This window comes from Artemia sp. Qi Xiang Cuo, chromosome 12 (genome assembly GCF_049724085.1).
Source record: "Artemia sp. Qi Xiang Cuo chromosome 12, ASM4972408v1, whole genome shotgun sequence".
NCBI classification, from domain to species: domain Eukaryota; kingdom Metazoa; phylum Arthropoda; class Branchiopoda; order Anostraca; family Artemiidae; genus Artemia; species Artemia sp. Qi Xiang Cuo.
Window position 1 is genome coordinate 38957324 of NC_142805.1, and position 26838 is coordinate 38984161.

At 36.7% G+C, this 26838-nt stretch overlaps 2 protein-coding genes across 3 annotated transcripts in view; one reads left to right on the plus strand and one right to left on the minus strand.

Moving 5' to 3' along the window:
* The window catches only part of LOC148946098 (uncharacterized), a 33693-nt gene extending 22096 nt beyond the window's left edge, over positions 1 to 11597 (plus strand). Inside the window, exons 5-6 of the mRNA XM_089097604.1 lie at positions 758 to 879; positions 10916 to 11597. Coding sequence (XP_088953730.1) covers positions 758 to 879; positions 10916 to 11025 — 232 coding nt within the window. The 3' untranslated portion in view covers positions 11026 to 11597. The remainder of the gene's footprint in view (positions 1 to 757; positions 880 to 10915) is intronic.
* A 12027-nt stretch (positions 11598 to 23624) lies between these two features.
* The window catches only part of LOC148946099 (piezo-type mechanosensitive ion channel component-like), a 277609-nt gene continuing 274395 nt past the window's right edge, over positions 23625 to 26838 (minus strand). For both annotated transcript variants that reach the window (XM_089097773.1, XM_089097772.1), the window contains one exon: positions 23625 to 23836. In XM_089097773.1, the coding sequence (XP_088953899.1) occupies positions 23651 to 23836 (186 nt within the window). In that variant the 3' untranslated portion in view covers positions 23625 to 23650. The remainder of the gene's footprint in view (positions 23837 to 26838) is intronic.

A 26838-nucleotide genomic window follows, 5' to 3' on the forward strand; every position in this document is an offset into this window, starting at 1 on the left:
TATGAAATGTTTAATCTTGAATAATTTTGATAACTTCTATATTAATGCATAGGTTAGATTTACGGTAGCATTTTTCTTTTGCCATAGCAATCAGGAAAGTTACAGTTTCTAGAGCTCGAATTTTTTTCTAATTTTCTTCTAACTTTAAGACATATTTCTTATTTCAAAACTTGGCACCCGCTATGGGGAAAACAAAATAACTGCATATGGAGTCCTTTATTATGAAAAATCGACTTCACAGTTTTTCTGATTTTTAAACACGGATATGGTTGTGTAAATTTTCACTCAACCAATTAAAAGAGTCTGATTTATTTTTTTGTGTCCTGGTACTTTAATGGGCCTACATGTTTTTATTTTGTAGCTATACCTTAGTTTTAAGCTGTGGAATAGCCTTTTCAAGTCGAAAAACCCTTGGAGTAAAAAAAACTGAATTCAGTCTCATAAGATCGTGCAATTTTCTCTTTTAGACTATGTCGTTTTCCTATTATTATTTTTTTAATGTTCAAGGTTAAGAATCACCGGTCTCTGAAATTTATTAAATTAAACAATATTCCCAGTGGAATCTGAGCGTAATATTAAAATCCATAACGAATAGAAATGACATATATTTTGTTTTTTAATTGTAATTTTGAGTATACAATACTTTACTATAAAAAAATGAATTTACAACAGAACCAGATATTAAAATTAATTTAAAACAGAAACAGATATTATAAGCTTTAAGTAAACAAAGGATTGTATTTTATCATCTTTTTAGCAAAAATCTCTACTGGCGTTACGATGATACAAGAGGACTAATGGATGAAGGATATCCAAAAGAGCTAAGTCGATGGCGAGGGGTACCCTCAGATCTGGATGCTGCCTTTTCGTACACGGATGGTAAGGATATTCATCCTCTTTAATAATTATTTAAGATTATAATCTTTTCAAAAAGTCAAACATATAATTGCCAGTCTATCATGGTTTTAATACAGTTTGTGTTTTCTTATGAGTCAGATTGTTTAAATCATAAAATTGACATTGTGATAACCTTTTTTATTGTACACTGGAAGACATACGGTAATTTCATTGTCAAAAATATCAGTGAATAGACGCTCATCTTCAGGTGTATTCTGATATAGATCCAGTATAATAAAACACTAAGATTTATTTGTAGCCTGATGGTATGCCGAAAGCAGAAATTTTGAAGCAACGAGATATCTTTGTTTGCTTAGAATTATCAGACAACTTGGATCCCGAAAAACCCTGTAGAAGATATAGTAAGTTCAATTCAAAGCAAATGTTCTCATACATTTCCTCTAATGAAAGAGATTGTAAAGAACAAGTGCTACGAAAATTTTCTCGTGGTGAAGGAGCACAGTGAGCAATTGTAGAATCTCTGAGACCATTGTTCAATGAATTCAGCAAATTCATCAAAAAGCAATCAAGAGTTTGGTTCAATAATTTTGGACACAAGTCCTTGTATGAATTTTATGTCTGGTACAATAGTCTGTATTCTATTATTGGACTCCTGCCAAATGATATAATAGTTTTTTTTCGGGTTTTCTAAAGACATTTGATTATGATTTTGACTTATTTTCCTTAGAAGTATCATTTTGCCCGACATTGATGGTCCTCAACGAAATGATCTGAATGGAGTTTTAAATTGATATATATATATATATATATATATATATATATATATATATATATATATATATATATATATATATATATATATATATATATACATATATATATATATATATTAGGCTATTGTGCTCATCGCAAAATACAACTAATTGTAAAATGCATCTGTCTATTTAATAAACAATTTTTCCCTTCAGTGTTACTGTGTCTAACAGCAACAGCAATAACAATTAAATAGAATAAAACATATTTTTTTATTAACAATTTAAAATACACTTTACAAAAAATACACTTTTTTATGGATTATCCTATTAAAATTGTGTATTGCATTATTTATTTAGACAAATCAGTGTTTAAGGTAATGGAACATTTTTGAGCACTAGCAACAGTTTATCAAAGTATACGAGCAACATACAATTTGTATTGATGACTCCAAATTCATATAAGGAACTGAGGAGTTCTGCCAATCACTATAAATATACAATAGACACTGAGAAAACAAATATACTTAGAAAGGCGATAACTAGTGCATTGTATAAAGTTGGGGAAATAAATCATGAGATAGTCAATATACCCGACTGGCTACCACCAAATGTTAAGGTGGACATAAAAATAGCCCTCGCCCTATCCAATTTTATTTTGCGAAAGACACTTGCTGATGCAATTGACTCAACAATCTCTCTCATTTCAGGAAAACTTCATGTGCGAAAACAACCGGCTTTGAGATCTGTTGCTTTGGCAATTGAAAAATTGAGAGCTAATGGAAATAGTGTAAAACTGCTCATTTTTCTGACCACCCTAAGCGGGGGGGGGGGCACAGGGGTAAAAGTCACCCAAAGGGGAAAATGCAGAAAAGTTTCTTTTTGCCTATTTCAGCTTGATATTTGGTGAGTATATTAGTTATTAAATAGAAAATGAAGGGAAGTAATGGGAAAAGTGCTTGGATTGTTCCACCACCCTTGGGGGTGGGGGGGGGGAGGTGAGGATCAAGCGCATTCAGTGGCGACGATACTTCTTACTATGAATTTGGTTAAGACAGTAGTTGCCTATCTGAACCCAGGTCAGACTCCAGGTTTGACAGCTGATCAGCCGCTCTATGCACTGGCCAAACTGATACAGTGGAATTTTCCAGAAATACATCCGAAAGATTCGTTTATCGTTGTTTTCGGTCGCCTGCATATAAATGAATATCCTGAAAGTTCTAGGAGACTGGATGAAAGTATCTGAATAGGACGAGCTACTTGGCAAAGCTGATGTCACAACGACAGGAAGTGCAGATGCCATTTTTAAAGTTTCGCATGTTACTAGGTCCCGTTACGCTCACCAAGAAACTGCTTCAGTCCTTCATATCCTTAGGCGCCAAGCATATGATGAGTAAGCTACTGAGAATGAAGAGAGCGACAATGAGGTGCTATCTGTCGATTAATGGTGTGAATTAAAAAAAAGCCAGCGCTCAGTTTACTTACTGATCAACTCTAATTAATATTGAACTGATTTTGCTGATGTTTGTACGGTCCATCCGCCAAGCAGATTTTATGCTTTATGTCTATTCTCTGCGAAAGATTCTGCCGTAGATGTTCGCCCTGGACCACACAAACTACGCCAGATGGCTGTTGGTGCACGTTCGAGACATGATTGCTCAGTACCCAAAATACAGCTGTATTTTGTGAGTTTATGAAAGGAAGCTTCACAGTTTGAAAGACAAAACATACTTTTCCTTCATGGCAATGGATCAAGCACATGAACAGATGAACAAGGAAATTAAAGGAACAGCCGGTTTGATTGGACTCACCGAAAACCCAGATGCCATGCTTCGATGGATCACATCAGGTCCCGATGTTCATAGGGCTGTTGAGGAGTATGAAGAACGATTCACAAACCTTTCTTCTGAAGAAAACTTGAAGCATCATGAGGACACACCAAAATTACACATGCGATTCATGTGCCATGTTCAGGACTTTCTTCAAGTCATTGAAGGAAGGGGCAATCCATTTTCTGAATCAGAAAACGACCTTCTTACCCTTGAACGGGGAAGATCATGCCCAGTATGGTAGTACACAGCAACAGGAACGCATAAAACATTGGACTCGACCAGTATAAGAAGTTTACCGAAGAGCGACTGACAACATGCTCCACGCCAGTCACAGATGTTATAAAGAAAGATAACCTGCAACTATTCACAAGTATGATAGCCAAGAAACCGTCAATGGCGAAACAAGAGATTTCTAGTCTGAAAACAGTTTTTCTTTTGTTTGGTAGATTCTTCATTGCCTGCCAGTCTCGTAACGTCGACATGGACGATTTTTCTAAGCACGAGAACCAGCACACTCCCCCTGCACTGTCCGACAGCAGGTCCCTTAGGAAAACTGCAAAATCTGACCTTACAACTTATTTAGAAGCATTGCTGGTCATACCAACTACTATTCCTCGAGTCAGTGCAAAAGTGTTCGATGGATCAGCCTCGACTCATATGGTTGCACCCGGCTCCTGCAAATTTTTTAACGATTATGCGGACACAGTTTTTCTACTGTACATTCATAGCCAACTAGAGACGGTCAGTCGCATCGACGTCACATGCGACATGTACATTAAAAGCATCTTGAAGAAAGGAGAAAGAGAAAGGAGAGGTTTCGGACAGCGAGTCTGCCTAAGAGAATCGACTTTTATCCCTCGGAACTGGGCTGCTTTCCTCCGGACCGAAGAAAACAAAGAGCAACAGTTCTTCCTGTTAGCAGACCGCTTGGCAAGCATTAATTTGTTTGGAAAAGAAGTTTATAGCACAGAGGATTTAAATGTTGTGCCGTCGGTGTCAGCTGCTCGAGACGATTTGGTCCCTTGTGATCATAAAGAGGCAGATACGAAAATTATCCTCCACGTTCGTCACTGCTACCTGCCTGGTCACCAAAAAGTTACGATACGAACCGTAGATACAGATATGCTCGTGATAGCTATGGCCGCTTGCTCATACGTCCCACTTATTGAGCTCTGGGTGAACTTTTTGGATGTGTTTGGGGAAATGATGGGGGAAGGGGGCTAGTTCCCCTTCAATCACTTTCGACTATTGAAAAGGGCACTAGACCTTTGAATTTCCAATCGAATGAGCCTTTTTTAAGTTTCTAGGACAATGTCTTCTATAAAAACCTTATATGCCCCCAGGGCAAAACTTAAAACCCTTGCCCTGAGGGTTATGGGGGAGTGTCCTCCTCAAAAACATATTTTCTATCTGGAAAGCAACTACGCTGCAAAATGGCTATCTCAAAATTTTGATTGGATGGGTTTGGGGGAATGATGGGCGTGGGGGGCTGTCTGAAGGTTTGGAGCAAGGACGGGCGTGGGGTGGGGCTAGTTGCCCTCCAATCATTTTCGACTATTAAAAAGGGCACTATCCCTTTCAATTTCCAATTGGATGAGCCCTTTTTGAAGTTTCTACGACAACGCCTTCTATACAAGCTTTATATGCCCCAGGGCATAACTTAAAGCCCTTGCCCTGAGGGTTGTGGGGGAGTGGCCTCCTCAAAAATGTATTTCATATCTGGAAATCAACTACGCTGAACAAAATGGCTATCTCAAAATTTTTATTGGATGTGTTTGGGGGACTGATGGGCGTCGGAGGGGGGGGGCTAGTTGCCCTCCAATCACTTTCGCCTATTAAAAAGGGCACTAGCCCTATTAATTTCTAATCGAATGAGCCTTTATTGAAGTTTCTACGACAACGCCTTCTATAAAAACCTTGTATGCCCCCAGGGCATAACTTAAAACCCTTGCCCTGAGGGTTGTGGGGGATTTTCCTCCTCAAAAATATATTTTCTATCTTAAAATCAACTACGCTGGACAAAATGGCTGTCTCAAAATTTTGATTGAATGTGTTTGGGGGAATGATGTGCGGGGGGGGGGGGCTAGTTGCCCTCCAATCACTTTCGACTATATAAAAGGGCACTATCCCTTTGAATTTTCAACCGAATGAGCATTTTTTGAAGTTTATACGAAAACGCCTTCTATAAAAACCTTATAAGCCGCCCGGGCATAACTTAAAACCATTGCCCTGAAGGTTCTGGGGGAGGGTCCTCCTCAAAACATATTTTCTATCTGGAAATAAACTACGCTGAACAAAATGGCTATCTCAAAATTTTGATTGGATGTTTTTGGGGAAATGATGGGCGTGGGGGGGGGGCTAGTTGCACTCCAATCACTTTCGACTATTATAAAGGGCACTAGCCCTTTAATTTCCAATCGACTGAACCTGTTTTGAAGTTTCTACGACAACACCTTCTGTAAAAACCTCATATGCCCCCAGGGAACAACTTAAAACCCTTGCCCTGAGGGTTATGGGGGAGTGTCCTCCTCAAAATCATATTTTCTATCTGGAAAACAACTACGCTGCAAAATGGCTATCTCAAAATTTTGATTGGATGTGTTTGGGGGAATGATGGGCGTGGGGGGCTGTCTGAAGGTTTGGGGGAATGACGGGCGTGGGGAGGGGCTAGGTGCCCTCCAATCACTTTCGAATATTAAAAAGGCACTATCCCTTTGAATTTCCAATAGAATGATCCTTTTTTGAAGTTTCTACGACAACGCTTTCTATAAATACTTTATATGCCCCCAGGGCATAACTTAAAGCCCTTGCCCTGAGGGTTATGGGGGAGTGGCCTCCTCAAAAATGTATTTCATATCTGGAAATCAACTACGCTGAACAAAATGGCTATCTCAAAATTTTTATTGGATGTGTTTGGGGGAATGATGGGCGTAGGAGGGGGGGGGGCTAGTTGCCCTCCAATCACTTTCGCCTATTAAAAAGGGCACTAGCCGTATTAATTTCTAATCGAATGAGCCTTTGTTGAAGTTTCTACGAAAACGCCTTCTATAAAAACCTTATATGCCCCCAGGGCATAACTTAAAACCCATGCCCTGAGGGTTGTGGGGGATTTTCCTCCTCAAAAATAAATTTTCTATCTTAAAATCAACTACACTGGACAAAATGGCTGTCTCAAAATTTTGATTGAATGTGTTTGGGGGAATGATGGGCGTGGGGGGTGGGCTTGTTACCCTCCAATCACTTTCGACTATTTAAAAGGGCACTATCCCTTTGAATTTTCAACCGAATGAGCATTTTTTGAAGTTTATACGAAAACGCCTTCTATAAAAACCTTATATGCCGCCCGGGCATAACTTAAAACCATTGTCCTGAAGGTTTTGGGGGAGGATCCTCCTCAAAAATATGTATTCTATGTGGAAATCAACCACGCTGAACCAAATGGTTATCTCAAAATTTTTATTGGATGTTTTTGGGGGAATGATGGGCGTGGGGGGGGATATTTGCCCTCCAATAACTTTCGTCTAATAAAAAGGGCACTAGTCCTTTGAATTTCCAATCGAATGAACCTGTTTTGAAGTTTCTACGACGACACCTTCTATAAAAACCTTGTATGTCCCCAGGGTCTAACTTAAAACCTTGCCCTAAGGGTTGTGGGGGAGTGCCCTCCACAAATTATATTTTCTATTTGAAAATCAACTACGCTTAACATAATGGCTATCTCAAAATTGTGATTGGATGTGTTTGGGGAATGATGGCCAAGGGGGGGGGGGCTAGTTGCCCTCCAATCATTTTCGACTATGCAAAAGGGCACTAGAAGTCTGGATTTCCAATTGAATGAGCCCCCTTTTAAGTTTCTACGACGAACCCTTCCATATGAAGCGCCTTTAGGGGTAAAAATAATAATAAAACATTGGAGCCGAATGGCCTTTACTATAGGCAACGATACAGCGTTGCCTCTGATATATATATACTTATATATATACATATATATATCAACCATCCGCTCAATTTACCAGTATTCACTGCCAAACATTCGTCCAAAACATCCATTCCGCAACTCAGACAGATCTTCACACACGGATACAAAATTAAGTTCTCATTCACACATCCAAACGTAGGGCAAAAAAAAGGGCCAGCCTAAACTCTCCATAAAAAAATCCTTCTCCCAGCTAAATCCAAACTATCCCCTCTTACCAACAACAAAGTTTTCAAATCCTCTTTATTCAGCCCAAATTTAAAATAAACCACCTCCCGAAACACTTTTTGGCTCGGGAATAAAACCTCAAAGACATAGATTGGGGCTTATGAGCTTGCCATTCTTCGATTTCTTGGTCATTTAGGGTTCGCTGGACTTCCTTCCATACTGACACGCTTTCACCCATTGGGCCTTTTCCTTCAAATAAGCTGACTTAAGAAGCCAAACTCTAGGTAGACAAATTATTTTATCCCCGAATTTCACATTTCTAACCAATCTAATACTCCTTAAAGTGAAAAGCTCCAAATCTCCTTTCAGTACCACTGAACTAAATGAATCCTTCAAGGCTAAAATTCTCTTAAAATAACTTAACTGAACTACTTCTAGCTTAGCTGCTTTAGCAAATCCCCAAACCTCAGAACCCCAATGTAGACTAGAAGCTACTATTGTCTAGAGAACTCTTCTATGGATCATCATGTCAGCTAGCTGATCTAAATTACTTCTCAAAAGCATATTTATTAGCCTATTAATTAAATTACAATCTTGTACATGCCTAGACATCCCCCTTAATGCACTAAACTTAACAACAACAACAAAAAAATCTTCTTTAACCTCTAACATCGTTCCAAAATTAAAATGAGCCTCAGAATCACAATCCCGCTTTCTAGAGCTATAATGAAAGAAAGGTTGAGATGGCTAGGGCACGTTACGCGGATGAAGCCAACTTTTTACGCCAACCGTTTAGGGCTAAACGGAAAGCATGTCGTCCTCGTCTGGGGTGGGAGGACGTCATAAAGAAAGATTTAAGGAAATGATAACTTCCTGGGAGGGTGTAAAAAGGGAGGCTTTGAATAAATTGGGAAGGAGGAAGAGCGGGCGACCTTGGTTGTTTTGCCTACCACGAGGGGCTACCGTATTAGTATTGCCCCCTCACTACTGGTCTGTGGTATTAGTTGAAAATTTTAGGATATGTTAAGGGGGATGTTGAACTAGGCAAAATGAAAAATGTTTTTACTAATACAGCTACTAACACTACTACTGCTACTGTTACTAAAACTACCACTACAACTACTACTGCTACTACTACTACGACAGCTACTGATCCTGGGAGGGTGTAAAAAGAAAGGCTATGAATAAATTGGGAAGAAGGAAGAGCGGGTGACCTTGGTTGTTTTGCCTACCACGAGGGGCTACCGTATTAGTATTGCCCCCTCACTACTGGTCTGTGATATTAGTTTAAAATTTTAGGATATGTTAAGGGGGATGTTGAACTAGGCAAAATGAAAAATGTTTTTACTAATACAACTACTAACACTACTACTGCTACTGTTACTACAACTACCACTACAACTACTATTGCTACTACTACTACGACAGCTACTGATAAAACTGCTACTACTACGACTACAACTAGTACTGCTGATGATAAGAGATATTACAGTGAAACTTTAAAGGAATATTGAAGAGAATAATGAACTAAATTGAAACACACTCGGCTATGTAGATGTAGGTCATTAAATGGCCTTATAAGCTATATCTCAGGAACAGTATCGATCATTAAGTTTAAACTTTCAGTACGTGTTAAGGGATATGTTGGACCAACGAAAAGGTACTATGTGTAGACTACCCCTACTACTTCAACTACTATTGTTAATACTAAGGCTAATGATATTAAGGATACATTTTCGAATAATGTTGAGGGAAATATTAAATTAAATTAAAACACGCTGTATGTATGAAGGCTGTGAAACGGCCATCAATAAATATATGAAACCAAAAATAAACGGAAATTACAATATATCTCCGAGTCAAACTCAAAACAAGCAGAAACTAGCATGATTGGAGCTGACGCTCTTCCCCATGCCCTCTGAATACCAGAACATAATTTTCAATTTACTGAAAACAATCTTTGCTTGTTTTCAACAATCTTTCTTCTCGAGAACAATTAAAACATTTTAACCAAAATTGCTGAACAAACAACAAATGAGCGTGGATTGACAATTTGATATATCTTTTTAATAACAGGACAATTCGCCCCATTTAACTGAAATGTCTTATGTCTTTATACATTTAAAAAACTTACAGAATAGACAAAAGAAAAACTGTCTTCAGACTTACAATGCAGCTCTCAAATTCACCCTCTTTCTTTCAATGCTCGACTTCAACTGAACAAAATAAAAAGCTTCAAACACAATTGCTTATGACAAGGAAATCTTATCAAACATTTCGGGGTTGTGGACTGTAAGTAAGAAGTGACTCGGAAAATGTTCACAACACTCTAAAGATAGAATTTTGATGACAATCGATACATTAGCAGAATCTCCTTTTTATGTCAGAATTGCCCAAAAAAGCAAGTGATCTTAGTGAAAGTCCCATTACTAGATTCGCTGTGTCTTAGAGCTATACCGTAAAGGCTTCAAGCCCTTATTTTCAAAAATATAGAATTTTGCTTTTTTTTTCCCCAAAAGAAAGATCGTCGATGCATATTTATTAGTTTTTGTTTTTTTTCCGAGATGTGACATTATCAAATCGAAGATCATTGAAAATTAGAAGAGACCTCGCTCAAAAGTAAATTAAAAGTTCTCGGTTTTTTAAAGTGCCTTGTTATTGTGCCCAATAAATATTGTACCAAGGGAAGGTGTCTTGTTGCCGTTTTTTGGCACCAAACTACGATTTTGCCCCAAAGAGGAGCAAAACGTTATCAATTGAAAAATATGAGATAGCCAATCGATTTAGAAGTATCAAGAAACTTTATTTAATATTTCCCAGTTGCAGAGGAAGTATTGCAACACGACGGTGCATTTGTTTCTTGAAAGTCACATAATCCATTCAAGATATTGCTTAATATGAAAATTCATCTTAATGTTTCGTTTAATAAGTTGATTTAGTTGATTTTTCATGAAACTACGCCCTTAGTGATGTATAAACGCACACCATATTTTTTTGAGGAGTCACAGTGCATTGTGTTAGGGGAAGTGGTAGAGAGCAGACCCCTAAAAAACTAAATTTTAATGCACAAACTTCTAACTATCAATTAACCTTCAGATAAATACAGAAAGAAGTATGGACGGGGGAAAGTAGAAATTAATCTCTCACCACCTTTTATTTAGACTAAGCATGAAAAAAATGTTTTTTTTTAGCAATTGACAATAGAAATTGTCTAAATGTACTTCAAACTATTATTTTTCAGCTTTTGACAAATAAAAAAACCATAAAGAAGACAGCAAATATTCCGTCTATTTTTCATGACATTATATGTATTCTCATCTCGTTTCTAGGTAAGACGTACTTTTTGAAAAAAGAACTTCAGTGGCGTTTCAACGATACAATTGTGAAAATTGATTCAAATTCACCAGAAAAAGCCCCTCAATATTGGCTGCCGTGCTGATCTCCTAAATGTGTTCTATTTCATTCTATTTAAATTTGTTCCAATTTGTCGTTCTGCCTGTAGTTCGATCTGTCTGTCTCATTTGTGTTTTAGTTGTTGATTCAATAAAAAAGACAAGTTTTGTTTTTTTAATGGAATTAACAGTGACACTACAACTTAAAACGAACAGGAATATTCTGTATTACAAGGGGAAAGTTTTACCTCCTTTACACCCAATCTATACGCTAAAGTGTTACTAGTACTTCACTGAAATCAAAAACGATTTTTAAGGATTGCTTTCGAAACATTTGTGCAAACAATTTTAGTCTTTAATGCCAATGCACATCAACTAATCCCTATATTTTTGAAAATTGTAAACAGGATTCTTAGCCCATTCCCTAGACCTTTGTGTTAGAATTTTTGCTACCTGAAGTAATTAGGGAAAAGCCAAACTTTAGAGCATAGAGTGAGGAACTGATGCAGTAAATGGTTTTCAGCCAGATTGACAAATAAGATACATCCTGTTTGTTTTATGTTGTAATACTGATCTTTATTTTCGCTTGTAAGGAGGCCTTATTTTTGTGTAAATTTGGTAACTCAATTTCAGTTAATTTTGGAATTCCTTTGCTTAAATAGATCCGAAATAAAGCGACAATTTCAAATTAGCTTGAATTTAAAAATAACTTCGCTCTGCATAAATAGTCATTAATCTTGTAGTGACACTTCTTTGTTCAACTATCGAACGACTTTTGCACCCGTGATAAATATTTGAAGACCTAATTTAGACCAGTTTTGGTATAACACATAGAAGAACGCAATGCCTTGAAATATTGGAAAAAACTGTTTTTAACAAAAAGTTGTTGATTGGCTACAAAGAGCAGGGGAGGGTGGCTAAGTGGATCAAGTAGCAAAATGAATATAACTTACGGATGAGAGACAAATCGGGGTAGTTTTACCTCGGAACTAAGAATGAGTAAGTGTTTTCCTTATAATTAGGATAAAGCTGCCGCTGCCTGTCTAAATTTCCGTTTGAGAATAAAAAACTGAGATAAGAAATAAACTTCTGAAAGATTTCTGTCGGCTGGACTAGCTCTGGCTAAGTAGTAAATAAATTTAATACCTATATAGGAGACATAAACTGGTGCTGGAGTCAAAGCACCACATAATAGTATATTTTGGTGATTTGGGTTTATAATTCGGTTAGAGTATATAAAGACGTGGACACTCTAGATGAAATACAGCATTCTTAAGGATTAAGATAGAAAAAAAATTAGTTTCGTCTTAGAAACTGAAACTTGTGAATAACCTGAGACTTAAGTACAAGATAAACCCCTTAACCTTAAAGAATAAATTATAGAGCTTTTGCCTCCTCCTTCAAGCTTAGAGACCTGTTTAACTTACCTATTGTTTATTAAAATCTTATATATATATATATATATATATATATATATATATATATATATATATATATATATATATATATATATATATTTTTTTTTTTTTTTATATATATATATATATATATATATATATATATATATATATATATATATATATATATATATATATATATATATATATATATATATATATATATATATATATATATATATATATATATATATATATATATATATATATATATATATATATATATATATATATATATATATATATATATATATATATATATATATATATATGAGAAGATTGGAACTAGAGGACAATGCAATATTCCTCCCCTGGCGTATTCTCTGACGTTATACGAAAGAGGGACTCTATTCCTCTTTTTAGCCCCTTTTGCATTTCTCAACCAGTGCTAATATTATATAGAGGTTGCCCCTTATGTTTTACAAATTGGCTAGTGAAGAAAAAGGAATTAAATTGCTAGATTAAGAATTTCAATCTCTTCCGTTCCAAGATACAATTTTCTCTAGAAAAGTTGAAGTTTATCAAAGTTCCAAAGAGCATTAGCTTCCTTTTCAAGATATAAACCTAAAAACTTGGTTTAGTTTACACAAATACTTTGAGATCTAACAAAAAGATTATTCCTAGTTTCCGAGAAACAATAATTTGATGCAAAGATTTTTAATTACACTGATACCCAAGTCTTGTCTAATTATTCGATTGTAGCTCTTTCAATGAGAAGTATTCGATAGCCTAGAATTAACTTAATCCTTTTTTCGGTAAAGATTCGTAGATTGAACTGCAGACCCACACAATATTGATCAACAGACCTAGAAGAGGTTTAGAAGTATTGAAAATAATTAGAATTAGAATATTTTTCCTTTCATTTCCTTTTATAATAAACATCAGTTGCCACTGGATTCTGAGTGCCGATGTTGCCAACGCCTCAGCAACAACGCTCTACCTTTTAGCTCTGATAAGTAGGCGCAATCTTACAACTGGTGTCAGCGGTACTCAAGTTCAGTGCAACTTTTGTTTAAGGGGGGGGATGATTAATAAAAATTATAAATTTTGGTCAAATTTAGTCCTCGGTTCCTATCAAGAAGGTATGTGTTCAGTTTCTGACGATTATCGTCAAGCCTAGCAGCGACAGAAAAGTTTGAAAAAGTGTTCATTTAAGCAACATAACTTGACTTGAAAGGAAGTTCAGACAGTTTTACCATCCTAGAACTCTTTCTTTCTTCTCTTTTTCTTTCTCTTTGTTAAAAGTTCCAGTGTCCATATCATCTGTGGTTTGCTTAAATCTTTTTGAATATTAGTGTCATAGGTTAATGAACTTAAAAAGTGTTATCATACTATAAGCCTTGAGGATTAATTTAAATCGAGATATTGAGCTAATTCTTATGCAATTTATAAACCAACTGATTTTAGTATAGTTTAAAACAATTTAAAGGTTCAAAACGTTTCCCACATTAAGACTTTATAAAGATAGAACCATCATGAGTTCAAATGAAAACAAAATTAAAGAGTTAAAAATTGCACTACAACAAGCATAGTCTAGAATAAACGCCCTAGAAGGGCAATATAGCGATGCCACTGTCACAAGTAGGCTTCAAAATCTATTGTAGAACAGGCCCCTCCCATCTCGTTACTAACATATCCAAATGAAATCCATTCTTGGATTACAAACCTTAAACAAATAGAATAGAGTTTAGAAAAAATGACATTGCTATGATTAATAAAGCTATTTACTATACACGGGGAGAAATCCAAAGAGTAGCGACGGGCTTAGACATTTCTAAAATCAGAGATTTAGACCAATTAGAAAGACTGCTAAAAGAAGCCTTTTTACATGAAAACCCAGCCGCACAAAAACTGCAAGAACTCCTATCCGAGAAACAAGGGCCATCTGAGTTGGTACATCAATTTTACTCCTGAATTAGTAGAAAAGCTCTAGAGTATGCAAAAACTTCCCCTGGTATAAGGGCAGATGATATAATTATTACTATTTTTAAAAGTGGTATGCTCCCTTCAATTGGAAGGAAAGTTCATGATCAAACTAAAGCAACAGATGAAAAAGATGAATTATTAGCGCTGGAAAAGAGATTTGAATCGATTAATTAAATGTATAGGGACTCCTCAGACATGTCTTTGGGGGCAACGGTGGTTGACTCAGGAGACAAGACTTCCCCTGGAGAAGAAAGAGATAACTCCAGAGTAGAATTTCAAAATGTAGGAAATTATAATCACAACCCCAAAAAATGTTTGAACTGTGGAAAGTCTAGCTATTTTAGAATAAACCTGTCAAGACCAACTAGGGGTAATTATTCCAGGAATAAATTTAGTGAAAGAAAAAACGCTCACATAAAATACTGGACTTGCGGGGATCCACATAGACAATCAGAATGTGAAAAACCTCCAACCTGTATCCGCTGTGGTGAAACAGGACACAAAGCAAAATATTGTTTAGCTCCAGCACCTATAAACCAACCCCAAGAACATTTTTAGGGAAATTTTGCGGAAAGTACTGCGGCCTCTGAGCAAAGGTTAGGGAACTATTGGAAGGCACAGGCCCACATTCTGTAGTTTTTTAGATATAGGTTAACCATTAGGAGTAGACCTAGTGCGACTAGGAGTCACAGACATGTTATGAAAGGGAGTCATGTACTTTAGAGGGATGTTGAGAGGACACCTCTCAAAGATGCAAAAATGGGTTGTGTCCACATCTTAAGGATATGAAAAAGGGTTGCGTCCACCTCTTAAGGAAGCAAAAACGGTTTGCATCCATAGGGATACGAAAAACGATTATATCCCAGCGCGCAAAGGCTGCATATGCATATACTCACAGAGTATTCATGATCATGAACCTGAATTGGAGTCTCCCAGGCTAAAAATTTAGACAAAGAAAGCCAGCACATTACTGAAATGGCTCCTAAAAAAAGCAGGATACACAAATATTTCCAAGATTTGGCATTTTGTGTAGAGCTCAGAACCAGAAATTTCAAATTTAGGAAAGAAAGGAAATCCCATTTTTCTTAGGAAAAGGAGATCTCAATTTGGTTCCCGTGAATGGCTTCTTGTATACACTGGATGACTCTGACGAGAAAAAAGACGTCAATTTAAGATCAATTTATAAAAAAAACTAGTTAGTGGAGACACCCGTTTCCTGCATTCCAGTCCTTTTTTTGGGGCACAGATGGGAGCTGTCAAAACCTTAAATAATTTAAGACAATATAGTGTTTTAGGAAATATATACTGCCGGGTTGAACAAGCAGTAAAGAAGTATGATCTCTGTTATAGAGGAGATAAAGTTAGTAGTAATTACCCCATTCTTAGAGATAATATTTTCCCTTATGACCTCTTTCACATTCGGTCAAGTGATACCACAAGAAAATTGCGACTTAGCGCGAATAGTGAAAAATGCACATTGGTAAAAATATAGTAGTAGCACAATCTAAGGAAATTGATGAGTGTAAACGCATTGTCCGAAAGACTTAGAATATTGTTGAAATTAAAACACAATACCCATAGGAGAATATCCGTAAAATACAGGATAAGAATAATAAGATTTATGTAAGAGACTCCTTGTAATGTAGCCACACACCAACTTAAAGTAATAATAATTTGCGTTTTTTTTGTCTCCAACAAAGGAGATGAGTTCAGAATGTTCGAAAGGTTCAAATTGTCATAACTCGTATTATTAAAATAGAGAACGGGTGCAGATTTTTTCTTTCATCGTAGAATATATTTGCGTTTGATTTTTCAAGTTTTCCATTGTTACTGTACCTTTTGGCACCTTTAAATACTCTTTCGAGTATTCACTTCTGATTTGAAAAAAAGTCTCTAATATCCCCGCCGAAGTACAGTCATAAATTTCAATAAAGGACAAGAGTCATGAAAGAGCCATCATTCTACGTGGCGACGACACGCTTGAATTATAAAAACAGAAGGCACACCTGAAACTCCTTACGCATAGTTTCAAAAACTAATATAAATACCAATTTGTCATTGAGTACTTTACTCACTTTGCTAGTCCTTTATAACTTTGCATAGTTCAGCATAAAGGACTAAAACCACTAAGCTTCCGTCTCTTCTAGTTTGAAACAAAATATATCTACCTTAAACGTTCACTTTTAATGGTCAATCTTCATAAATCGCGAGTAAAGTTCGAAAAGGCCCTAAGAAGAAAAAAAAGTTTAGCTGTTCGTAAAGATCAGTTAATATAACTTTCTTTTACTAAACATGTGCTCAATTTAAACTTAAAGTAATCAAAGAATCGTTTTATCTTTGCTTAGCAAAACAAGAGCAGGGTGTTTGATTTTGGATGCAGCGAAATGAAAAAACAACTTATTAAACAGCTGATATTAAAAATATCAGCATAAACTCATAAGGATTCTGGCTGAGAACTTTGCATAAGTTCTACTGCATTAGAAAGACGAAATTGAATATTTATTTTTTATTTACTTTCAGAATAGGTTTAGTTCAACCATTGGCCTGGATGAAGTGAGGCAAATATAAGTTTCCTTGCAAGAAGAACAAGGGAAAGATTTACATATTGGATATCGACTTATAATATTTTTTAAACTCTTTATATATATATATAATATGATTTCTTTCAGTAGGACTGATATTCAGAAAAGCAAAATACTTATATGCAGGTTATCGAGACCGAAAGTCTCAGGATTTTCATTTAGAAACAGTATAAGGAGAAATTGAGTTACAATGGATCTTAGTAAAGTTGTGTTTCCTTTCGTTTATTCCTTTTAAAACAAAAATTATACTAAGATTTTAAGTGTAGGAGATTGTAAGGAGGCCTTATTTTTGTGTAAATTTGGTAACTCAATTTCAGTAAAATTTGGAATTCTCTTTGCTTCAATAGACCAGATATAAAGCGATAATTTCAAATTAGCTTGAATTTGAAAATAACTTCGCTTTGCATAACTAGTCATCAATCATATAGTGACACTTCCTTATTCAACTTTTGAACGACTTTTGAACCCGTGATAAATATTTTAAGACCTAATTTAGACCAGTTTTTGTATAAAACAAAGAAGAACGCAAGGCCTTGAAATACTGGATAAAACTACTTTTTAACAAAAAGTTGTTGATTGGCTAAAAGAGCTCGGGAAGGTGGCTAAACGGATAAAGTAGCAAAATGAATATAAATTACGGATGAGAGACAAATCGGGGTAGATCTGACTCGGAACTAAGAATTAGTAAGTATTTTCTTTATAATTAGGATAAAGCTACCACTGTCTGTCTAAATTTCCCTTTGAAAATAAAAAATTGAGATAAGAAATAAACTTCTGAAAGATTTCTGTAGGATGGCATAGCTCTGGCTAAGTACTAAATAAACTTAATACCTATATAGGAGACATAAACTGATGCTGGAGTCAAAGCGCGACATTTTATTATATTTTGGTGATTAGGGTTTCTAATTCGGTTAGAGTATATTAAGACTTGGGCACTCTAGATGAAATACAGCATTCTTAAGGATTAAGATAGAAAAAAAATTAGTTTCGTCTTAGAAACTGAAACTTGTGAATAACCTGATGTTCAAGTACAATATAAACCCCTTAACCTTAAAGAATAAATTAAAGAGCTTTTTGCATCCTCCTTCCAGCTTAGTGACCTTTGGAATTTACCTAGCGTTTATTAAAATCTTATATATATATAAGAAGATTGGAACTAGAGGACAATACAATATTCCGCCCCCGGCGTATTCTCTGGCATTATACGAAAGAGGGACTTTATTCCTCTTTTTAGCCACTTCTGCATTTCTCAACCCGTGCTAGTATTATATAGAGGCGACTCTGATGTTTTACAGATTGGCTAGGGAAAAAAGGGCAATTAAATTGCTAGATTAAGAATTTCAATCTCTTCCGTCCCAAGATCCAATTTTCTCTAGAACAGTTGAAGTTTATCAAAGTTCCAAAGAGCATTAAATTCCTTTTCAAGATATAAACCTAAGAACTTCTTTCACTTTTAGGAACGTGAAAGAAGAATAATTTGAGATCTGATAAAAAGGTTAATCCTAGTTTCCGAGAAACAATAATTTGATGCAAATAATTTTAATTACACTCGTACCCAAGTCTTGTCTGATTATTCAAGTGCAGCTTTTTCAATTAGAAGTATTTGATAGCCTAGTTTTAACTTAATCCTTTTTTTCGGTAAACTTTCGTGGATTGTACAGCAGACCTATACAAGATTGTACAACAGACGTACAAGAAGCTTAGAAGTATTCAAAATAATTAGAATTAGAATATTTTTCCTTTTGTTTCTTTTAAAATAAAAATCAGTTTTCACTGGATTCTGAGTACCGATCTTACCAACGCCTCAGTAACTACAAGCTTTTAGCACTGATCATCAGGGGCAATCTTACACGTTTAAAGCCTCTTGTTTCTTATATTTTGAATTTATCCTTACTTTTAATATCAAGGATTAAGCAAATTATTAGCCTCTCTCCACTTTAAACAAGTATTTAACTGTTGGGCAACAGTGCCAAAAAAAAAGATTCTACTTGAGTAACAATGCTATTTAACTTTTATATTTATATTGCTGTCTGAAAGTTTCAATTTGATATCCCAAGTTGTTCCCGATATATTGCAGATCCCGTATGTCATAACTTGGATGCAAATAACGTCTTTTAACGTACTCAGACACGTAATTCATTTTAAAAACGTATTATTGGGAGGTTCTGGGAAATCTTGAACTATAAATAAGAACTCTTAGTCGATTGGAAAGGAAAACTAAACATGGCTCCCTGTAAACTTATCTCTGTGGCTCCCTGTTAATTAAAACTTGTCTATGAGCAACGAGTATTTTAAATAATTTTAGAACATTACCCGTAGGGCTGGCGGGTCGTTCCAAACTTGAAGGCACACTTGTTAGACTTCTCGGCTATTCTGGGTAATAGACTACGGCGTAATTTATGAAGCCGAGCAGCTGACGTAATCAAAGATTTTTATACCATCATCATCCTCAGTTGAAACCTTGGAAAAGACGTTTTTGGGATCTCCAATTTCGTTTGAGAGCCTTGCTAGCAATTTCTCTCAGCAGAAAGAAAGACATTATATGTACTTTTTGACCCATGATATAGACTGCTTCACAACCCTCCGCCATTTCTTTGTGGAAGTATTTTGGAATTTGATGACCAAATCGTCCTGGTGCTGAAATTGAGCGAATTGCACAAACAGTATTTCCTTGTGCTTTTACAAATCATACTAGATGTTCTTCGTATTTTGAAAAAAAATAATGTTTAAATTCTTCATGCTCCAAGAATCTTTATTGAAATTGTTGCTAAACCAAAGTTTATCCTTAGTGGTAGCTGCGTCCAATTTGATATATTTGATAGAACTCGATACAATCCACTGATATACCTCCTTAGCCTTTTCAGAGCCAACTTTCAGCAAGGTTTTTCTAATTCTAGGCAGTGAGAGTCCTCCACTATTCTTTCAAGTTTCTTTGTTAAAACAGGGGGATAGCCCGCCCTTGCAAGACCTGTGGAGGAACACGAATGTTTTCAAGACTTGCAATAGCCCTTTATGGATTGCTTAAGCATCAAGATTTGTGCTCAAAGGGTCGAAAATGTACGTTATATATAACGCAGGACGATATGGTTTGTTCAGCCCATCGACAGGTTCTTCCTGCTAGTATATAAGAGAAAGATTACACATTGATGGTCCCTGCTGTCCATTGAGTTTACTGTGAAATCATATTTTATTGTACACATTGAAGTGAACGTTCAGAATGATGACTGTTGTTGAGATTTTTCTCTAATGTATTCACACCCATCTAACAAACCATCCAGTACTCCAGAGATAAGAATGATATAGTTTTTGTAAGATTATTTCGAACTACAGTACTTTTTGAATTGAAGTTATCAAGTATTTTGCAGTAGGTTGCATAGGTTGCATCAAGACATGGCTACTTGTAGACAGAGAAAAGCCAAGACAGATAGTCCAAGTAATAGAGAGGCAAATGTTTAAATGGCTGGGGTACGGGTAAATGGCAGGAGTATGCAGGGTTTCTCTTATTTGACACATACTTGTTTGCTAGTTTTTGGGAAGGCATGCCTAGAAAGGCGTGTCTACCCAGACTTTCGGGCATGCTGATCAAGAATTCAAAAATTGACATAAGACCAGTAGATTTCCTGTAATGAGGCAAACAGGGCACGTCCGACTATGGTCTTAAGAAGGTTGACCAAGAATTTTGAATTTACATAGCACCAAAAATTTTCTTGAAATAACAGGCATTCTGAAGTGGGACAAGAACATAAAATATGGCTCTCTAAGTAAATACGTCTCCTCTCCACCATAAGTAGCAAAATCAAGGGAGATTTTATTTTTATCGCCCGGTAATATACTATTACTAATACCAAGATATTGCAGCTCCAAACCACCTGAGGCCAACACAAAGATACACGTCCCCCCCCCCTTTACTCAAACTTCACTCTTTAACTCTTCCCAAAAAGTTCCAATTTCCTTAAATTCTTTTCCCATGACGTCCCGGAAGTTATGATGCTCGCAGACTCCAGGATGAGAATTTGAGAAAAGGTTTCCAGGAACAGTTGAATAGTAAGTAAGTAAGTATGTTTATTTGTAACCCGCAATATAAAATAAATGCGGAGTAAAAAAATAGAAAGAAAAATAATATAATCCACAAGGAAATAATGAGGAAAACACAACACAAATAACGTAACAATATCCATAGAATCACTAATCTGGAAAAAAATAAGTGAGGGGGTCACTGGCACGTATCTTCCTTGGAGTATTGGTCCAAGGAATACTAAACGGAGAGTCTAAAATTTGACAAGGTAAGAGATAGAAGGAATAATTTTAGGAAAACAATTTGTGAAGTTGCTGATGGTGTCTTAGGAAAGAAAGTTAGGTACGCAGCTAGTAATATTAGTGATAAAGCTTTATGTTTAATAGAGAGGATTAGTGGATTGTACAAGAATTATCTGAGTGATAGATCGTATGAAAAGACGATGAATGTAAAGAAAGTGGAGAAAGCATTAAAATCTGAACTAAGGAGGTCTGAAGCTGAGGCGATGGATAAAATTGCCGAGGATCAAGAAGATGTAGCTAGACTGCATAACAGTATAATATTTTACTGGCATGTTAAAAAATTGTGAGGGAGTAGTCAATCCAGACTTGTCCCAGTTAAAGATAAGGACGGGGCCACAATTAGTGATATGGAAAGAGATAGGCAGAACATTTTGAGAATTTGCTAAACCTAGTGGGAGCTTTAGTATAAGATATAGAGGAAAAGGAAAAAGTTTGTGATACTATGGATGTAAAGGAAGATTTGTCTTGTGGGGAAAAATTAGCAACAGTACTAAATGGATTAAAAAATAATAAGGCCACAGGTCTTTATAATGTGGTAAATCAGTTACTGAAATTTGTTGCATCTGAGGCTAGAAATAAGTTACTGAAGATTATGAATATATTTTTGAAAAAGAGAAAGTATCTAGAGATTTTATGAAAACCCTAATTAAACCACTATATAAGAAAGGTGATAAGAGTGGATGTGGCAATTATCGAGGCATTAGCCTGGTCTCTGTAAATAGTAAACTACTTAGTAATATTATACTTTTTAGACTGAGAGATGCTGCCGACAAAGTTATAAGAAAAGAACAGTGTGGTTTTAAAAGGCTGGAAGAAGTGTCGACCAAATTTTCACTCTTAGGTTAATAATTGAGAAGTGCCTAAATTATCAAACGCCTTTGGTCCTCAGTTTTATAGATGATGAGCAAACGTTTGATTCTGTTGATAGAAGGTGTTATCCTTGTATGGTACACCAGACAAATACACTAAAATGATTTGGTCTATGTATGAGAATAACACCGCTGTGGTTAAGGTAGGAAATGAGGTTAGCAGCTGGTTTCGTATTAAATTAGGAGTTAACTAGGGCTGTGTTCCATCCTCTTTTATATGGATCGTTTTGACGGACTTTGCCTTAAGGATCACCGGAAAGGCAATGGGAAAGCACAGAAGCAAACAGGAAGGAAAATTTTTCTTAAACTTGGATTATGCTAATGATTTAAGTACCCTAGATGAAAGTGTGAGCAAAATAAATGAACTTTTAGAGGTTTGGCGAGTTCAGGGTGTTAGAATAGGTTTGAAAATTAATGTTAAGAAGACTAAGTCGCTAAGGCTAGGAATAAGTGAAGATTAAAAGGTGACGTCGGGTAACGAAAAGATTAATCAGCTAGACAGTTTGACTTACCTTGGTAGTATTATTAGTAAAGACGGTGTGAGCAGTGAAGATATTAAAAGTAGAATAGCCAAGGCTAAGGGTGTTTTTTTCACAGTTAGAAAAAGTTTGGAAGAATAGGAAGATAAGTCTACAAACCAAGATTAGAATTTTGAAGCTGCAGTGAGGACAGTGGTCAAATAAGGTTCTGAAGAATGCGCGTTCCTAAAAGTGAAAGACGATTTGGTAAATATTTTCCAGAGAATTTGCCTACGGATTCTTATGGGAATCCGGCTCACTGACCGTATTTTAATCGGCAGAGGCGTAAGTTTTGGGGAGGGGATTGCAAGGAGGTGCAGTTTCCCCCCTATAATGTGGGGAAAAAATTATTATATATCCCATGTCCTTTGATTATCTGGATGTGGACCCCTCTTGCCCCCCCCCCGTAAAAATGCTGGATATTCGCCGCTGTCATACGGTAAGCTGTACAAAAGGGTGATTCAATCCCGTTTTCTAGGGCTAAAATGAGATGAAGGTTGAGATCGCTAGGGTATTTTCTGTGAATAAACGTTTCTTTCTTGTTTTTGCTTGATTTTAAGTGAATTGGAATGTGACGCAAAAAAGGAATCGAAGTCATGCCAGTTGAAATACCAGTGAGAGCTTTTAAAGTAGTCTGCTGTTTTATGCCAGCCACTTACTGATTTTTGGATTTAAAAAAAGTGAAATTGCTGTTTGACTTGGGTTTTGAGTTTTCAGTAAAGTACTATCTTACATAAACCTACATTTATAAGGAATATATGCATTCGGTTGATTTGTGCTAGTTTTGCACATATATAAAGTATAGACGGAGAAACAACGATTTCTGGTTGTTTTAAGTTTTAATTTTGATCCTTACTTTTACCAACATTTTTTATTTTCGTAAGCTAATCATAGCACTAAATTGATATGCTGTGGTTATCCCTCATGTCTTTTTTATAGCCTACGCTTAAGTTTGAAGAAAGAAAGAATTCAGAAACCAGAAATTAAGGGTTTATTTGTAAGACTACAAGTCAAATGCACTTGTTCCATCAATGTCTGATGGATTACCATCACTTTCTGCATTGGTCGGTGGCTTGCTCCATCGAATCAAGGTTGCTGGGGACCTGTATATAAATATCAGTTTTGCAAACAAGTCTTCTTCAAGTTCTAGTTCTCCAGATTCTCTCACAAGATAAATGTCCAAACACAGCTAAAATTAAGATTAATTATTATCATTTTGTCCAACTAGACACAGTCGAGTGCGGTTAAGAAAATGTTCGCTCTAAAAGTGATAAACAAAAACCCTCCTTAATAAATTTCGAAAAGGAGTGACAACCCTTAAAAACATACTACCCTTAAATTTGGAAAGGTCTATTCTTTTGAAATCTTAGCACTCACTTCAAAGTATATCAGCGATTAGAAATTCAGATCTAAATCAATTAAGATGTTTTATAATAGCTTATCAGGGGATCTGTAACAGTCTGACTAAATAAAAACATCATTTTTAAATCATGATCGAATGTTATAGTGTGATTTACTAGATTATAATTTGACATCCATGCTTTCCACAAGGAGTAAAGAGAGAATTTCAAAATTAGAGTAAGTATAAATTAATCTTACAATGGACTATAAGAAGTTTCGCTAGACAATTGTTACTTAAAAGAATTGTTACTTTTGTTACTTTAAAAATACAGTATGTCCAATTTGTTTTCGAATGGGTCATTTGCCGGTAGTTGAAAACCAATTACTTCCATACAACCACACCTTGGAAAAACAAAACAACAAACACGGACAATGTACGAAAAAATAAGAATCCGGAGAATTGATATTATATCCTAAAATTAGCGTGTTGCTATCATTCAAAATTTCTCATACTTGAAATTGAAACTGACTATTAGAAGAACTTAACAAGTCTCCCCTCTTCCAATCCTCTCTTATTTGGAGGTAGATCCAAGAAGTTTGTCAGAAAAAACGAAGAAGAGAAAAAGATCTATTGAACCTATCACAGGCAGTTCAATAGCGCTACGTAAGTAAAGAGCGATATGGGTACAATGTATTTTTTTCAGACCAGGGCACTTCATATAAAAGTAATTGTCGTAGAAACTTTGTAAGGGGCTCATTTGATTGGAAATCGAAAGTTCTACTGCTCCTTTTAAAAGTTAAAAGTGATTGGAGGGTAACCAGCCCTCTCCCCCTTTCACCCATCATTTACCCAAAAGCATCCAATCAAAATTTTTAGATAATCATTTCGTTTAGCATTGTTGAAAGTTCCAGTAATTACATATTTAGGGATGACCCCCCCCCCCCTAGAGCCCCCAAGGCAAGGGCCATAAGTTACAATAGCTGTCCATTATTAACATATAAGGTTTATATGAGGTAGTAGAAAGGCCCCTATTGATCGTGACATTACCACGTGGTTTATGGTCCTAATATGGGCATAGAGTCCCTAGGGGAGATGGATTTCTGAGAAATTGATTGCGTAATCAAAGTGTGTCAATGACCTAAATTTCCAAGGTCGATGTTGTTGTTGTTGTAAGTGCACGCTCGAGGCGAATGTCAAGGTCGATATTGTTGTTGTTGTAAGTGCACGCTCTCAGCGAATGTCAAGGTCGATGTTGTTGTTGTTGTTGTAAGTGCACGCTCTCAGCGAAAGTTATGCCGCCCAGGAATTTGGAACACCTGTGCTGTCGACCTCAATTCACCTATCGTGAATCAATAATTCCCCTTAGAAACAACAAATTAATTCCCCTTTCTTGACAGATCAATCAACCAATGACATCATCTGTCAGACTTTAAAAATTTTCGCCTAGAAACGATTCTCCAGGAATAGATCCAAGTCATTAATGTCTTTGCCTCGGAAACAACTCTTTTGGTTGAACTCCAAAAGGATATTAATAACCAAACGCCATGGAAACAATTCTCCATGAAACATCTTAGCGATGAATTGTTTTAGCGCGGGAATCAGGATTCTTATTAATTTGAAATGCATTAGCGCAGAGATGCCAAAAACAAAAGGAACACGCTGAATTACGTTTAGGGATTATTTGGGCGAAAATGTTTTAGACAGGTTATGGGATTATTTCGGCGAAACAGTTAGAAGAGAATTTGAGGGTGAAACTCTGTGGTCGTTGTAATACACAAGTTGTATTTTAACAGTGTTGTGAGGTCCTCTACCCCAACCCCAAAGGGTTCCGATCCCCCTACCCCAACCCCAAAGGGTTCCAATCCCCCTACCCCAACCCCGAAGGAAGTCCCCAGGCCCTCAAAGGTCCACCGGGCTCCCAAAGGGCCACCCGGCCCTCAAGGGTCCCCCAGACCCCCCGGGCACAAAAGGGCCCCTCCCCCCCCCTTTGGCCCCCAAAGGGCCCCTCCTCCCCCTTTGGCCCCCAAAGGGCCCCTCCTCCCCCTTTGGCCCCCAAAGGGCCCCCAGGCTCCCAAAGAGCCCCACCGGACCCCCAAAGGCCCTCACCCGGTCCCCAAAGGTCCACCGGGCTCCCAAAGGACCAATCGGCCCTCAAGTGCCCTCACCCGGTCCCCAAAGGTCCACCGGACCCCCAAAGGCCCTCCCCCGGTCCTCAAAGGCCCCCAGGCTCCCAATGGTACCCCGGACCCCCATCTACTCCCCATCCCCTCCCCCTCCTCTCCCCTCCTCCCCCTCCTCTCCCCTCCTCCCCTCCTCTCCCCTCCTCCCCTCCTCCCCTCCCCTCCCCTTCCTCCCTCCCCCCTTACCTCCCCTCCCCTCCCCTCCCCTCCCCCTCCCCCATTTTTTTATATTTTTTGTGCATTGAGACAAAGAACGACCCCCTCCCCACGCCCCCCCCTAAAAGGGCCCCCGGTACCCAAAGGCCTGATTTTTCAAAGTTCATTTTTGAATTTCTTTCGTTGAAATGCAAGGGTTGGAATATTTCAGTAGTGTTTGGTTGTGGTTTACCTTGTCACAGTTACATTTTCTTGATTTTTCAAAGTTCATTTTGAATTTCTTTAGTTGAAATGCAAGAGTTGGAATATTTCAGAAGTGTTTGGTTTTGATTTACCTTGTCACAGTTACATTTTCTTGATTTTTCAAAGTTCATTTTGAATTTCTGTCGTTGAAATGCAAGAGTTGGAATATTGCAGTAGTGTTTGGTTGTGGTTTACCTTGTCACAGTTACATTTTCTTGATTTTTCAAAGTTCATTTTGAATTTCTTTCGTTGAAATGCAAGAGTTGGAAT